Source organism: Balaenoptera borealis (assembly GCF_965194805.1).
Source record: "Balaenoptera borealis genome assembly, chromosome: 13".
Taxonomy (NCBI): Eukaryota; Metazoa; Chordata; class Mammalia; order Artiodactyla; family Balaenopteridae; genus Balaenoptera; species Balaenoptera borealis.
This window is the reverse complement of record NC_138870.1, coordinates 96,193,590-96,210,302: the sequence shown is the minus strand read 5'-3', so window position 1 is coordinate 96,210,302 and position 16,713 is coordinate 96,193,590. Positions and strand designations below refer to the sequence as shown.

At 51.8% G+C, this 16,713-nt stretch overlaps 1 protein-coding gene across 3 annotated transcripts in view; it reads left to right on the top strand.

Moving 5' to 3' along the window:
- Window positions 1–16,713, top strand: part of TMEM184B (transmembrane protein 184B) — a 48,880-nt gene that overhangs the window by 13,683 nt on the left and 18,484 nt on the right. For all 3 annotated transcript variants that reach the window (XM_082352788.1, XM_082352787.1, XM_082352789.1), the window contains exons 2-3: window positions 11,043–11,292; window positions 12,814–12,979. In XM_082352788.1, coding sequence (XP_082208914.1) covers window positions 11,101–11,292; window positions 12,814–12,979 — 358 coding nt within the window. In that variant the 5' untranslated portion in view covers window positions 11,043–11,100. The remainder of the gene's footprint in view (window positions 1–11,042; window positions 11,293–12,813; window positions 12,980–16,713) is intronic.

Below are 16,713 nucleotides of genomic sequence, written 5' to 3'. Positions count from 1 at the left end.
TTTGGATCTGAAACTGATAAATGAAACTATGACCTCAGAAGATTTAAAAAAAGAGCCAACTACCAGAGACAGGACTGGCCCGGGTCTCAGAGACCGTTGGGAGTGTGCTCTCCCGGCCTGGCTGAAGGATGGAATGATTGAAACGGGAGTAAATCATCACAGGTAACGTCGTAAGGTGCCGGGCCCTGTTCTCAGTGCTTTCCTTATAGTGACTTGTTTCTTCCCTACAGCTCCCTCGGAGCTAAGTGTGGCTGCAGCCCATTTTACCGCTGAGGAAGCTGCAGCAGGGAGAGGTTGTATAACTTGCCCGCAGACGCAGAGCGAGTAAGTGACAGAGCTGGAAGTCAAGTCCAGGTGTCTGACTCCAGAGCCCATGGCTCTTCAACAGCCCTTGGATATCTGGGCACCTGACAGGACGGCACGGGCAGCGTGAGGAGCCATTTACCAGGATTCTGTGGGCTAATGACTTCAGCCCTCCAGGCCTCTGTTTCCTCATCTGTAAACTAGGTGTATTCGTTTCCTACTGCTGCTGGTAACAAACTGCCAGAAACTTAGTGACTTAAAATGCAAATTTATTATCTTCTGGTTTTGAGGCCAGAAGTCTAAAATGTATTTCACGGGGCTAAAATCAAGGCGCTGGCAGGGCCGTGTTCCTTCCGGATGCTCAAGGGGAGAATCTGTTTCCTTGCCTTTTCCAGCTTCTAGAGGCCACGTGCATTCTTTGGCTCAGGACCCTTCCTCCAGCTTCAGAGCCTCTCTTTCCCACTCTTGTAAGAACCCTTGTGATAATATCTGGCCTACTCAGATAATCTGGGATAATCTCTTTATCTCGAGATCCTTTACTTAATCACACCTGCAAGGTCCCTTTGGCCATTTAAGGTAAAATATTCACAGGTTCAGGGGTTTAGGATGTGCACATCTTTGGGAGGCCATTATTCAGCCTTCCAGGCAGGAAATCCGTGGGGGACACAAAACAGCAAAGTGTCTCCCAAGCATGAAGCGAAATGGCAGAATAAAATCTGGGTGAGATGGTGAGATTCTCTGAAATACCTAAATTCCAAGGCAGGTGGCTGAGTCTAGTGACTACACAGAGCTCTGCAGCTTTTCTGGAAAAGGTGGGTGTCTTCAGAAAGGGAGTCAGCCAGAGACGTCCCTCCCAGAGAAGGACGGAGTGGGGCTTGTGTTAGGGGACGTGAGCGTTTGCATCACTCCGTGTTGTTTGCTAGGGCATGGCTTGGTTCATCAGGCCTCGCCAGGGTCTGGTTGAATTTTACTCGAGACCCCTCACTTCCCTGTACTCCGATCCTGTGCTCTCAAGTGCCCTTCTGGCAGCTAATAGGAGGTGGAGAGGACATTCATAAACTGGCACTCCTCCCTTTTCTTGGGAGCTGGGTCTGCCCGACCCTGTTCCCTTGATCCCCTGAAGCCTGGCTTTCTGCACCCATAAGGTGAACTCTGTCCAACCTTGTGGCTTGGTGCTCCCCGAGGCCCTCTCCGGGGACCTTGGTACCCCTGCCGGGATGTTCTGACTGCAATAAGACCTACTCCACACGGCTGTCAGGAGTGCTTTGTCAACTGAAGAGTGCCACAGGCCTGCTCTGGGTACACCCCTGGCCGAGTGTCTGTCAGCATATCCCCAAAGCAGTCATTCAGCAAGTACTTTTTCATCACAGTACTTGGTCCCTGCCCTCATGGAGCCCCACTCACAGGATGTTAAGGGAACAAATCTAATCACAATTATGGTAAAGACCAGGGAAGACATGCCACGTGCAAACTGTAATAGGCTGTAGAAGGGGATAGCTACAAAGGCAGGTGGGAATAAAGATCTGGTGGTGGGGGGGAGGAGCAGGAGAACATGCCATTCCTGGGAGTTGGTACAAGGCTGGTGGAGGGTGTCATAGAGTTTTAGAGTTGGAAGGAGCTACAAAGCCCAAACATTCATTCGGTTGCCCCCTTATCCAGCCAAAGCCTGTTGAGTGCTAACCACATCCAGGCTCTGAGGTCGGTGCCGGGGATCAGAGCTACACATAAGACATGACCTCTGACCTCCACAAGCTTGCAGGCTGGTTGGGGAGAAGACAGGGACGAGTGACCACCCTTCAGAGGTTCCTTGATCAGTGTTCCTGCCCCAGGAGACTTCTAGCCCTGTTTGATTGGGAGCTTCCTTATTCTGGCAGAACATTGCTAGATTGTGCCAGCTGGTAAAAATGTGTCTATCTTGGCAGATTCTCACCTTCCTGTTGCTCGCACCCAGTGGACCGGGCTGTGTCCTGATGGAGCACTTAGGACAAGTTCCTTTGCCCTCATTGGTGTGGCTCTCCATAATGGAAGATGTGTGTGAGATGGTGTGACTCAGCCTCCATCCTTTGCCCTCACCCAGCCCATCCCTCCCTCCAGCCAATGTCCAGGTCCTTAGCTGAGCTCTGGATGGTGGGGAGGGGACCAAGTGACGGAGAGCCGGCAGCGTGCAGCACGTGGCTTAATGCCAGACATTCATCAGTCATCTGATTGATTCTTCTCTTCCAGGTCCCTGCTGTGTGTCTGGCACTGTGCCAGGCCTACAGAGAGATGACTCAGGTGTGGGGAGACGGGAACACTGTCAGAACAAACCTCATGGAGCGAGCACGGTGCGGCTGGGCGGGAGTGAGTGGGCCGGCCCTCGGGGAGGCCGTGACGTTGAGGATGACCTGTGAGTGAAAGTTGTCACCCGTCACGAGGACCAGGGCAGAGGGGAGGGTGCGTTGGCACAGGGGCCAGAGCTACGTGTGGAGGGACCCGGTATTGCCAGCACTTAGGGAGGGAGGCTGGGGCCCAGCTGGCAGGACCCTGGGCCCTGCAGAGGAGTCAGGACTGCATCCCACCTTCAGAGCCTCACATGTTCTCAAAGGATTTCAGGTCAGGAGGTGGGATGGGGTCATCTTTGAAAATAAGTGAAAAAATAAACCACACTGGATTCCTGCTTCCTTGAGCATCAACCTCCCCGGAGCTCTGGAGGATGGTCCACGCCCAAGTCCCTTCTCCACCTTTCTGGAATCCAGAACACTCAAAATCCCAAAGGTTCTTCCTAAGTCTGCAGCAAGCTAATTTCGTGGCAAAAATCTGACCTGAATTGATGCGAGGCTAATTAGGGTCTTTAAAAATATCTCACCTTTCTCTGTGGAAGTACTGTGTGTTTGATTTTGGGGTGCCGCCCAGACCCCTCTGGGGGTTTTACTGCCTAAGCACCATATACAGCACCATAATCCTTCCTAAAGTCTGAAAAGCTCTGAATTCCTAAACTCATTTGGCCCAAGGGTCCTGGTTACAGCACAGTGCACCCAGGAAACAAATTTGGAGACATCCAGTCCGGGCTGGGTGGTGGCGCCGAGATTCCAGCTCAGTTTCCCCGAGACTCAGAGCCTAGGATTGCAAGGGAGGCGGGTGAGTGAGGGCCCGGGTGTGGAGCCGCTGGGAGAGAGAGGCAGGACCGGGCCTTGACTGGGCTTTCGGTCTGATTCAGCCTGGGACTGAGGGCGGCGGGAGGGCAGAGGCAGAGACATTGCAGAGAAAGTTAAGAGCCATGTCATCGACTGGCTTTTCCCACTGCTTACAGCACCACTCTTCAGACTTTCTTTACCCACACATCCCGATCAGTAATAGAACTTTGGGGGCATGCACCCCCAATATATGGATAGTGATGAAGTTATTCTATACTTGTATTATGTTAGTTATACTATGTATATCGTAAAACCTACACCAAAAACAGAAATCAAAGGATGAGTTAAAGATGTAATCATTTTTAAAAATTAAAAAAAAAAAAAAAGTTTTGTTGGTGGTACAAAAACCTTTTGACTTCATGTACTTATTTTTGGAAACTGTCCTCTGATGCTCTGGGAAAGAGCCGTTTGTTTAGATGCTTGGTTTTAATGGCCGCCCTCCCTGAAAAAGATCCCTTCCCAGGACATGTAGCTGCACACAGAGGAAATGCATCATTGGCTTTTTTTCTAAATCGGGTTACTCATTTTTCCATCCCATCCACTGTGTACGCAGAGGATTTGTTGAAATTTGGCTAGTACATTTCCATCCTCCCTGATGCCAATCAGATGTTCTTGTGAACTAAATGGAAGGTATTTTAAAGTTCTTAACACATGAGTCCAAAACCCACTCAAATGCTTTGGAAATTTTTAAACAGATTAGAAAATTCTGTTACGTAGGCTTTTAGGAGCTCAGATATGAGCGTTTTTGTAAGTTACAGACATACTGTTTTTGGTGATAAAATCCTACAACAGGAGAAGCATTTTCACATATACTTTTCCAGAAAGCTCTGCCCTAACTGAGGTTTCTTTCGAAGAGCAGTTCCTTTCTCATTCATTGTGATAACATGCCTTTCCTGTGAAGGGACATATTAAATATGCCTTAAGATGTTTTTGAAACATCCCTGGGAAGCATATCTCTGATAACCAGTGGTCATAGGAAAAAATGGGGAATTGGAACTTTTTTTTTTTTTTTGGTAAAAGAAAGATGTGTTGAGCTCAGTTGTTAGGTTTGACAAATCTTTCTGATTGCATTTCTACAAGATAACCAGTAAATCTCTGATACAATTTCCTGAGTGACTGCCCATCTCTTTACAAATTTGGTGGAAAATTCTACCGTTCTACAGTCTAAAGCTTTTTATTATGGAAAACGTCTAACACAAGTAGAGCGCATAGTATTGATAGAATGCATTTCTACCTGTCAGTCACTCAGCTGCAACAGTTAGCAACATCTGGCAATCTTGTTGCATCTGTCCCTCTCCCCCTTTTCAAAGAGCAAAAGCCCAGATGTCGTGTTCTTTTTTGCCCTTAAGTAGTTCATTGTACATCTCTTCTTGATAAGAACCCTTTAAAAACTTTTAAATTTTGAAATAATTATAGGCTCACAGGAAGTGGCAAAAATAGTATGTAGAGTCCCACGTACCTTTCTTCCCCCAATGGTGACATCTCAAATTACTGTAGGACAGTATCAAAACCAGGACATGGACATCAGTACAGTACTGTTAACTAGACAAGAGACCTTATTCAGTTTTCACTGTTCTTGTGTGCGTGTAGTTCTATGTAGTTTTGTCTCCTGTAGACCCCTGTAGCCACCACCACTATCAAGATACAAAGTATCTCACCGCCTGGAGGGAACTCCCTGTGTTACCCTCTGGGTATCTGTGCGCCCACTTTCCTTGCTGCCTCCGCCAACCACTAATCTGTTCTCCATCTTTATAGACCTGTCATCTCGAGAATGTTATATAAACGGAATCGGGCAGTATGTGATCTTTTGAGATTGGCTATTGTCACTAAACGTAGTGCCCTGAGATCTGTTTGGACTGCTGCCTGTATCAAGAGCTTGTTGCTTTTTGTTGCTGGGTAGTATTCCATGGTCTGGATGTAGCGAGTTTAACCTTTCACCTGTTGAAGGACATTTGGACTGTTTCCATGGTTTGAGGATTACAAACACAGCTGTTGTGAACATTTGTGTATAGGTTTTTGGGTGCGTGTACAATCATATCTCTAGGATAAATGTCTAAAAGTGATGACTGGGTTGTATGGTAGGTGCATGTTAGTTTTACAAGAAACTGCCAAACTCTCTTCCAGAGCCGCTCAGCCATTTTATACTCCCACCAGGAATGTATGTGAGAGCCAGTTTCTCTGCATCCTCACCAGCATTTGATGTCACTATTTCGTATTTATATGTGGGTAGTGATATCTCATTGTGGTTTTAGTTTGCATTTCCCTAATTGCTAATGTTGAACAGCTATTTATGTGTTGGCCACGATCCTTCTTGAGTGAAATGTCTGTTCATGTCTTTTGCGCATTTTCTGATTGGATTGTTTGGGGTTTTTTTTGTTTGTTTGTTTTTTACTGTTGAGGTTTGAGCATTCTTCCTATACTCTGTATTCTAGATGCTGGTCGTGTGTTGGATATGTGGCTGGAAGATATTTCCTTCCACTATGTGGCTTGTCTTTTCATCCTCTTCACAGAGGCACAGCATGAAAGTTATTACTTTTAGCGAAGTCCAGTCAATTTTTCCTTTTACAGGGTCATGCTTTTGGTGTCAAGTCTAAGAACAGTTCGCCTAGCCCTAGGTTTCAAAGATTTTCTCCTGTGTCTTCTAAAAGTTTACATTTAAATCCATGGTCCATTTTGAATTAATTTTAGTATATGGTATAGGGTTTAGGTTAAGGTTCTTTTTCTTTTTTCTTTTTTGCTTCTGCATATCCAATTGTTCCAGCACTATTTATTAAAAAGTTAATTCTTCCTCCATTGATAAGGACTTTTATTTTTACATACCCACCATGCACCTAACAAAATTGGCAAGAATTCCTGTGTGCTGTGTATTTCAAAGATGTCTTCTTTTAATCATTGGTTTGTTCGCATCAGGACCCAGCAAGGTCTAGTAGACATTGCGTTTAGTTGTAATGTCTCCTTGGCTCTTGTTCTATAACAACCCCTCAGCCACCTTTGTTTATAAGCCACTAATTCCTGGGAGAAACCAGGTCATTTGTCCTATAGACCGTCCCGTGGTCTGGCTTTGGCTGCTACTTCCTGGTGATCATCTGTTTTGCTACCCTCTGTATTTCCCGGATACTGGTGGTTAGTTCTAGCGACTTGTTTTGATTCCAGTTCACTTTTGGGGTGAGGGTCCTTCCTAGTTGGTGCTGTGTGCTGCCTGTGCACCTCACTGGGGGGCTCAACACTTCTGGCTGCCCCTCTTTAGTGATGTTGACCTTGACTGTGGGTTTGGAGGGTGCTGCCTGTTCCATCCCTTATCAAGTTCCCCTTCAGCCTCTCACTTAGTGGTTTCATCATCCACTGATGATCTGTATCTATGCCCATTACTTGTGTTAGGAGTTGCAAAATGGTCATTTTTTGGTCGCGTTCTGTCTCCATTTACTAATGGGCTTGTGTAAAGTGGAACACTCCCCCGACAATGACGTCGTTACCCTCAAATATTATAGATGAAACAACTGAAGCTCTGAGAGATGAAGTCAAGCCAGCAGGCGGTGGAGTCTGGCAGGAACTCGGCTCGGTGACTTCACAGCTGGAGCTTGGTTACGCTCCGTAGAGACTTTGCCCCAAAGTCCCTGCCGCTTCAGAGCCCTCCCCACCCCTCTCCCCGGCCTTGGCCAAGGCAGTCGGTGCTTCCTCGGGGTTCCCTGGGTGCTCGGCACGCACCCTTGTGCAGTGCGGTGGGGTAAGGCCTCTGGGTACCGCTGTTGCATCGAGCAGGCGTGTAGAGGAGCCGTGAGTCCTTGAGGCCGAGGCCGGGTCTCCCATGCCCAGCACAGCATCCAGAGGCCTCCGGATGTGTTTGTTGGAAAGATGGCTCCAGTGTCTCCCCTCAGGCTCTCTGCCTGACCCCGGCAGAAGTTTAACGTTCAGTCGATTAAGAAAATACAGGGGACCTGCCAGAGCATCTGGGGTTCTGAGCTGCATCCGTGTATCCCCCCGCTCTGGCATGTGTGTGCCGCATTGAAGAAAGGCAGCCGGGGGGTGGGGGGGGCCTTTTCCCTGGGGAGCAAACTCCCACTTCTCCCAGGTCCGGGGCTCCACTGGGCCAGTGTCCTGCTCACTTGTGGGACCCGGGCAGGCAGAGGTCCTTTCCAGGTAGGTGCCCGTCCCGAGTGTGAAAGGATGGGACCCCAGTGTACATCCTCTGCCACCAGCACCCACACTCTGTGAAGTTTGTGGGGTCTAGTGCCGTGAGCTGCCTGGGGTCCTGGGAACAGGGTGAACTCTGGGAGACAGCCTTCCAGGAGCTGCCTTCACCTGCCTCTCTGGGTGCCGGGGACCCTGCATCTGTAAGTCAGAACATTGCCTGAAGTATTTTGGGGGGTTATTATGAAAACCCTCAAGTCATTTTGTGCTACCCCAGGAAGCTGTAAAACCCAGTTTCACATCATTTTTCTCATCTCTAAGATGTAGATAGTGTTACTTACTTCAGAATTGCTGTGAGAGAAAGCATGAGATCATGTTGGGGAAAATGGTTTGCAAACAGCGAGGGGCGCCCGAGAGTGAAGTAAATGGTTTGTATATCACAGGGCCCCAGTACGAAACGTGGCCAGCGTGGGTCGGGCCGCTGGAGTGCTCGCCCAGGTTGTGGCTTCCCCTCCTGGGAAGTACTTCCCTCCCCTTCCTGCAAGAAGAAGTCAGGGCCCTGGTGAGACGGCCGTGACCCCTGTCCTGGAAGGGGGCTCTGGAGCCCGAGGGCAGCTCATCCACGGCCCGGGTTGGTAGACAGTAGGCACCTAAAATGTGTTATAGGACCTGGGTTTAAGTCCAGCGTCTAATTTGGGGGCAAGTCACCTGCCCTCTCTTGAGTAGACTTCTTGGGAACCAGATGACCTACATAAGGAGGGCACTTGAGTGTGAGGAAGCAGAGTCCCAGCAAGAAACGGTGCGGAGCCTTCATCAGCTCCCACAAGCTGCATATACGCCCTGGAGGGTTACCTGTGGTGGGGTCAGAGCTCAGCGGTCTCCCCTCTGGGGAATCTGTACAGGGCCCTCTCAACGCTGCCGTTAGTAGAGGACAAAACTGCCTTTGACACACCCGGCCCTTGCTCAGAAGGAGAAGATTGGGGAGTATTTGTACTTCCTGAAGCCCCCCCTCCCATTTCCTTGTGTTTGTTCATTTAATTTGGGATGACAGACAAAGATGATGATTTACAACCCAAATCTTCTTTTTCTGGAAATATTTCTGGCACTGGTTTTCAGTTTTGCAACCATACTTACAGGAGCTATTCTTAGACTTGTCACTGTGTCTCTTTTTCAAAGCACCACCAGTCTTTATATAGACACCTTCTCCAGTTTTGAGTTTCTTTATATAGATGACGTCTCCAGTTTTGAGTTTTTAATCTAGATTCTTCTCTTGGTTGGTGTGTTAGAGATCATTTATTTTTATAGGAAAATAGCAATATAGAGGGCTCTCCTGGGGTAATAACTTACAGCTAGGAGCAGACATGGCTCAGATGGGGGCAGAAGGGTGGGGAGGGGGAGATGGTGGGCAAAGAACCTCTTCTTCATTGCGGGGTCATGGTGCACCCCGGGAAGGCCCAGGGAAACCTCCCGTTGGTGTCAGAATGTTTTGGCTGAGAATATCAGCTCAGACTGGGAAGGCACTGGGAGAGGTCATCTGGACTGACCTCAGGGTTCAGGCTGAGATGGTTGGGTTTGGGGGTTTGGCCATTTTCTGGGTCAGGCAGTGGGGACCCTCTGGGCCCAGTGAGCCCATGCAGGCACACAGCTGGTTGGGGTGGAGCTGAGACTTGAGCCCCGGCCTGGGCTCTCTCTACTCTCACCTTTGCATCTGTTTGCATCAGTGGTTGGGTGGTCCCCTGGTCCATTGCAGGTTAGTTTTCCAGGGCCTCTGTTGCCAGGAGACTTCGTGACCCCAGGACGGCGTGCCCAACCTGTCAACAGGTGGCAGCAGTGAAAGGCACTTCCGTCAGGGCTGTGGGTCTCGGAAGCCCGCGGATGCAGGAGTGGCCAGCCCTCCCAAGAGCAGTTCCGGGTGCTTCTGACAGAATGGCTTTGCTTTTTGAGAGCGGTTCTAGCCCCCGGCCAGCATTGGTCCCTTTTGTGAACTTGCCAGGAGATCCCTAACAACAGCTCTTCCCATAACATCTGGGTTACCATCCAGCATGAAACCATTAATTTGTTGCCACCAGGAAGTGCGGGGCTGACATGACAGCCCACCTGGGGTAACTGCCTGGGACCCTGGAGTACCGTCCTGTGTCCCGCCCACTCCCATCTCTCCCACCCAGAATCTTCCTTTATGCCAGCTTCCTCAACTCTGTTCTTCGCTTCTCTCTGAAGTACCTCAAATTCCTTTTGAAATAAGTTGTGAAAATCAATAGATAATAAAATAAATGTTACAAATGGCCTTGGTGCTAAGCTTGGTGCTGGGGATTTAAAGATGGAAAAGTGGTCTTGCCTCAAAGAGTAGGCAGTCTTAGAAGGATAAACGCGAGGAAATGACAGAACTGCGTGTTATGTAGAACAACAGAGGCGGGTGAAATGCATGGAAGTACCTGGCTGGGGAAAGTGAACAGGACAGGCTTTTAGGAAGAGTGATACATGAGCTAAATTAAAAGGTGAGCGGTTTGTTGGTGGAGAAGGGCCGCAAAGTCTCCAGAACGGCACAGCTGGATGGTGAGGAATGGATGTTAGCCATTAGGGAAACTGGGGAGAAATGGCAAAGAAAAGACACATACCCGTAGAGGGGATGCCTCAGTGCGAAAGTGATCTTGCTAGACCCGGAGGTGTAAAGATGGGCGGAGCCAGCAGGTAATTACTGAACACCTGCTGTGTGCCCACACTGTTCCAAGTGCCAGAGATCCAGTCGTGAGCAGAACGGGGCCCCTGCCCTCAGGGAGCTTGTGTCTGGTGCAGGAGGCCGTTAATGAAGACGTGAGTAATGTACAGTTTGTCAGATGGAGTCGGGTGGTAATGAGTGCTCTGGAGAGACATCAAGCAAAGCAAAGTGGTCAGGAGCGCCTGGGGTGAGGGAGGGCTTGCCACATTTGAGCAGGTGGTCAGGGCAGAGGCCTAAAGGAAGTGCGGGAGCGAGTTGTGTGGCTGGGCAGAGACAGCCAGTGCAAAGGCCCTGTGGCAGGAGCAGGCTTGGCGTGTCCAAGAAACAGCAGGAGGCCAGTGTGGCTGGAGGGAAGGATCGAGATGGGAATTGTGGTGAGATCAGAGAGCATGGAGGGCCCATGTGCTCTGTAAGGACAGCAGCTTATACTCCGACGGAGATGGGAGCTGTTGGAGGGTTTTGAGCAGAGGAGGGACCCAATCTGGCTAACATCTTAGAAGGTTCACACGGCTGCCGTGTGGGGATGGTGCGGGCAAGGGCAGAAGCAGAGAGATTGGTCAGGAGCCTGTTCCATTAATCCAGGGGAGACATGCTGGGGGCTGGAGTGAGACGTGGTCAGGGTCTGGTCACATTTTGAAGGTGGAAGTAGAGACCTGGAAGTTTCTTTCCAACACCGCCACTGACGCTGGAAGGAGGCTAACGTTGCGGTTCCCTCTCTCTAGGCCAGCTCATCGCTTACCCCGAGGGTTTCTCTCAGGAAGCCCCCTGCTGCCGGGCACCATGACTGTGAGGGGGGCCGCACTGGCCCCAGATCCAGCGTCGCCCACAACAGCAGCAGCCTCGCCCAGTGTCTCCGTGATGCCCGAAGGCAGCCCCACGGCCATGGAGCAGCCCGTGTTCCTGATGACAACCGCAGCTCAGGCCATCTCTGGCTTCTTCGTTTGGACGGCCCTGCTCATCACCTGCCACCAGGTACCCAGGCCGGGCAGGAGCCCCTGAGCCAGTGAGCCCCAGCCCTCTAGGGAGGTCCTGAAAGGTTTGTTGTCCAACAGAGTATTAGTTAGGCCAGGCCAGGCTACACTGCAGTAAAAAATAAGCGTGAAATCTCAGGGGCTTCACCCGGGGGAGTCAGGTTCTTGCTCACTCAGCCCAGTGCAGGTCAGTTTCCGTTCTGTGGCTCCAGCATCTTGCAGCTTTTAAGACATCATCCATCTGACAACTGTGGGGAGAGGCGTGTGCAGAAAGCACTCTGGGTGTTTAACCTTCTCAACCAGAAATGGCCCACTTCCGTGGGCCAGAACTGGTCATGTGTCTAGCCTAAACTGTAGGGTAGCCTGGGAACTGTACGGGAGAACAGGATGGCAGTGACCCCTTTGCAGATGAGAAAATTGAGACCCAGAGAGGGAGGAGGGCGGGGAACTAGCCTAGTCACGTACAAGTTGGTGGCGGAGCTGGGATAGAAGTCAAGTCTCCCGTCCCCCTGTGCTCGCTGTCCCCGGGGAGGCTGCCATGGGCCGGGACGTGCCTTGGCTGCCCCAGGAAGAAGGTTTGAAGGTTGCCAAGCGAAGAGGGGAGGCTGAGCCTGTTCGGGTCCCTGTGTTCCCCGTCCCTTCTAGAACTCGACTGCTTCCAAGGCGGTTGGCTCACAGCAGATGGGGAATACTTTGTTCTCTTCCTCCCAAGCCCAGGGCTCGGCTGGGCCAAGCATGAAGTCATGGGAGCGGAGACGAGAGACTCTGGCTGCTGGGACTGTGCAGCGTGGTTAGAGCAGTTCTTGGCATTTGTATGCAGCTTTTATTTTTTCTCCTGCTTTCTAAAAACCGCATTGCATTCTCCCAACTTCCCAGCAAGGCAGGCAGCACTGCACCTGTTCAACAGATGGGAAAGTGAGACAGGCCATCACTGCAGCCATTCAGCCAGGAAGTGCTCCCACCTTCTGTGAAAGTGAAGGTCCCGTCCCTCCCGTCCTCTACACCATAAGTTAGTTAAGGGACGGGGTGGGGTGGGCGATCACCTGGACGCCTGTGTTTTAGCTCCATGCCCCAGGGGCCAGGTGTTTAGAAAGTCCAGGCGGCGGAGGGACACGCACACGCATGTTAATAGCCTCCTCTGCACCAGGCACCCAGTTCCCAAACCTGGCCGTGCACACGGGTCCCCAGGGAGCTTGTCACAGCTGTGGATGCCGCCACATCCCTGGCTGATTTGCACAGTCTTGGGCGTGGCCTCGTGGCCAGTGTCTGTGAGGTGTCCCCGGCGCCACCGCGCGCAGCCTGCGAGCTTCACGCACCCTGTGGTTGGATGCTTCCACAGCCTCATGACGGAAGTTGTGTGTCATCACACTTTACAGAGGAGGACGCCAAGGCTCAGGGTTGAGTAACTTGGTCCCGGCGCTAGTGAGGACAGAGCTAGACACGGGCTGGTCTCCTCCTTCTGTGGAGCAGACGGGCCAAGGCGGGCCGTGGGCTCTGACTGACCCGGCCCCTCTGCCCCCAGATCTACATGCACCTGCGCTGCTATAGCTGCCCCAACGAGCAGCGCTACATCGTCCGCATCCTCTTCATCGTGCCCATCTACGCCTTCGACTCCTGGCTCAGCCTCCTCTTCTTCACCAATGACCAGTACTACGTGTACTTCGGCACCGTGCGCGACTGCTACGAGGGTGAGGACAGCGCGAGCGGCACCGGGAGGGCCAGGGGATGGGGGTGCAGAGCTGGGCCGGGGGCTGTGCACCCACCTTGTCTAGGAGCCAGAAGCCCCTCCTCCCAGCTTCCTCCCTGAGGGGCCAGCCGTCACTTCTTGACCCCATTCACGGTTTCCATCCAGGTACCAGCGCACATGTAGCCAGAGTCTCACCTGCTGAGGCGCTTTGCGATGTGGCCCCCAAACACCTCCACAGATTCCTGGGAGCAGGGACCCTCCACCTGTGTCTCATTTCTCAGTGCCGGCATCTCTGATTGGGGGTGGGCAGCAAATAAGTGGTCCGTTTATAGGTAGAAACCCCAGGTACAGACGGGTAAGGGGCTTATTCAGGGGTCCGTGGTAAGGTGGCAGCAGGACTGGACCTCCCTCCCCGCGTGTCTTAATTCTGAGGGCTTTGTCCCAGGAGGAGCCCGTGCTCCTGGGACAGGTGACTCGCTGCCTTTCAGGGGGCAGTTCTCATGTGTGATGTGAAAGCATCACCCGCTCCTATACCGAGTTGCAAGCACCGGCCAGGCCCCGTGCTGGGCCCTGGGCAAGCCCGCCCTCAACCCGCCTGCTCTCCGGGCGTCTGTGCCACCTGAACTGTCAGCACAAGGAGACAGGGATGCTTTCTCCCAGTGGCCCTGGCCTGGGGTGGGCAGGGGGCAGTGTCTTAGAGAATGAGTCAGCGTCTGCCATGTCATACCGTGGATGAGCATTCATTCTGGGCAGAGGGGAGCCCCAGCGTGCTGGGCTGGGAGGTCCTGGGAGCTGTGCAGAGGAGAGGCCAGCAGCTGGAGGGCATTGCCCTGGGAGCAGGGACGGGGACATACAAAGCCTTGTGGGACATAGAGGGAAACTTAGATTTTCTTTTTTACTGGTGATACACAAAAATATGATGCGATTGGAAACTGCAGTTTAGAAAATCTCCAGGTGGTGGGTGGGTGAAGGAGGGGGTGGCCAGAGTCCCCAAGACAGGTCACAGGCCAGCGATGCTTTGGCCTGTACCCAAACAGGCCAGCAGGGATGGGAAGGAGGGCCCTGAATTCAAGATCCCTGCTCTGATGCCCACCCTCCTCTCACGGTCCTGCGTTTTCCTGATCCTCCCCGTACCTGCGCTGCTGGTTTCAGGTAGAGTGACCGGACCTGGTATTCCTTATGCCGAGGCCCGGCAGCTCTGACCACGACTGGTTATTTGCTTCCCAGACCCCAGAGAGCTTTGCCCCGGCCCTGGGCTCAGTGGATATTGGGGTGCAGCATGCTCATCCCCAAAGAAGCTAGAGTCTCTCTTCTTGTCCCGCTTTGAACCTGTGCATCCCTGAGGACTCGCAGAGCACAGGAAATGCCTTTGGACTTGGCGAGGGAATGCAGGCACCTAACAGGCACAGACTGCGCCCCACCAGCCCCTGCGGTCACATTGACCCCTTTTCCCGCCCACCCAGGCACATCAGTTTCCCCAGTGGTTGCAGAGCTCCTCCTCCTCCTTCATCTTGACTCCAGCATCTCCTCAGAAAGGCCTTCCCCGTCGCTCCCGCTCCCAGCCCCCGTCCGAGTCCTCTCGGCCTCACCGCGGTTTGCAGTGAAGCTCAGACAGCCTGCGAACCTGGTTTGCTCCGTCTCCCTCGTGGACTGTCAGCTCCATGAGAGCAGGAAAGGGCGGAGAGCCTGTGCGACAGAGCCAGGCACATGATGGGTGCTCACTCCTTCTGTATTTTTCGAATGAATAAGGGACTTTATTGAACACCTGCTGCATGCCTTGCGTTCGCCCACATGGGGCCTCATTGAATCCCCAGGCTGGCCCGGCTCTGTCAGGTGAGAACACTGCGGCCAAGCGGGGACCTGCTCAGGGCATAACTGGGGCTCTAGCGCCTGGTGTTCCTGGAAGCAGTGGAGTCCCCAGGGAGACCTTTGGGCACCTGGGGAGCTGTAAAGGCTGGGGATGGGGAAGGTGGGGCTGAGAACCCTTTTCCGTTCAGCTGCCAGCCTTGCACGGTGCCCAGGAGCAGCCAATGCCGACTGGTTTCTTCAGAAGCAAAAAGCTGATCCCTGCTGGGGGCGGAGGTGGGGGGTGTCTCCTATGTGATGGGGGGCAAGTATAGGCTCCTTTCTCTCCTGGGCCCTGAAGTCTGGGGCGCATGGCAGAAGGGGGGGCACCGCCGGGGCCTCCGCACCATCCTCACTCCAGGCCGCAGAGACAGCAGCAGATGGTTGGTAACTCCCCCCACCCCAGAAGCCCTTTTGTTCAGGCCCTGCCTGTCCCAACTTTCCTCCCAGCCACGTAAGGGTCCTCACGGGAAGCCTGCTGCCCTGCGAAGCACATCTCCTAGCAACGCTATTATCTGCTTGGCCTCTCCGAGGGAGTTTACAAACAGCACAGCAGCTGCTGTGAAGTTCAGGCTGCCCCCGAGTTCACCAGCTTGCAATGTCTGAGTCAGTGGGCTTGGCCCTGGCCTGGCCAGTTCGTGCACCTCTGCTCTGTCTCGGACCCTCCCCCTTTGTGGTCTTATCTGCAGGTGCCAGCAGCTGCTAGCAAGAGCTTCGCCTGTAGAGTTGGTGATGGGGTGTGTCCCTTACAATTCAAAAAGAACCCCCCCTCCCCGTTCATTCCTCCTCCCACCCTTCCTCCTCAGTGTCCCAACACCCGGGTGGGATAGGAATCGACTGGGCTGGAGGCCTCTTACTTCAGGCGGAGCCAGCCCGTCCCGCAGGCCAGGTCAGAGCCAGACTCTCTGCCGGGCATCACAGAGACATTTGCTTTTCTTTCTAACAAAATTAAAACAACTAAAGTTTTACTTTTATTAAGGTAATACATGCACATGTTTGAAACACAGAACTGCCCCAACTCCTCCTCACTCCCAAAGTCATCCTACTTTAAACTCTTTAAACTGGTTTCTCTTTCTAGAATAACCTAAAAATATGCTTATACTGTTGTTTCTTGATTTTTCAATTTTATGTAGTGTTACATAGTGACTTCCTGCTGTGGAAGGTCTTGATTTAGGTATGTTACCTCCAACTACACACACACACACACACACACACACACACACACACACACGTTTTCTTTCCTTCTTAGTCTGTGTTCAGCGAGTACATCATTTCACGTCTGTAAATGTTGTTCAGAGCTGAGCCTGACAGTGTCCCAAGAAGACATTTCCTTGTTGGACTTCATTTTTCCTCTGGTTACTACTTGTCTTGCTTTTTGGTTTGCTCTGTTTTCTGTGTCTCTATCATTACTTTATTCTGCAAATGCTTCAGTCGAGTGAAAAAAGAAGCCCTCCTGTCAGTGACGCCAGACACATCAGCTCATCTCCTAGCTCTAGGGTTTCCGGGTGGTGATCCTCCTGGGGCCCTGCCCTTCTTGCTCCCGTCTGGACTGGTTGCCCTTGAGGCCTCTTACTGCTCAACTGTTGTCCTGGGTCTTTCCTTCACCGTCATTCCGGGAATCCTGTCGCCTCTCCTGTCCTGAATCACCTGCCCCCTGGATGCCATCTTTTCCACTTTTGACGTTTGCTCTCTTTTTAGTTCGTGCACATCTTCTAGGAGCTTCCTGAGAAAAAAAGTTGCATGGGAGTTTTGTTTTTTGAAATCTGAAAATTATCTGCAAATATCGTTATTATATTGTTTATTCGATTGGTGTTCAGTGGGAATATGATTCTAAATTGGAAATCATTTTCCCTCTGAATTTTGAAGGCATGTTTTTCACATTCTCTTAGC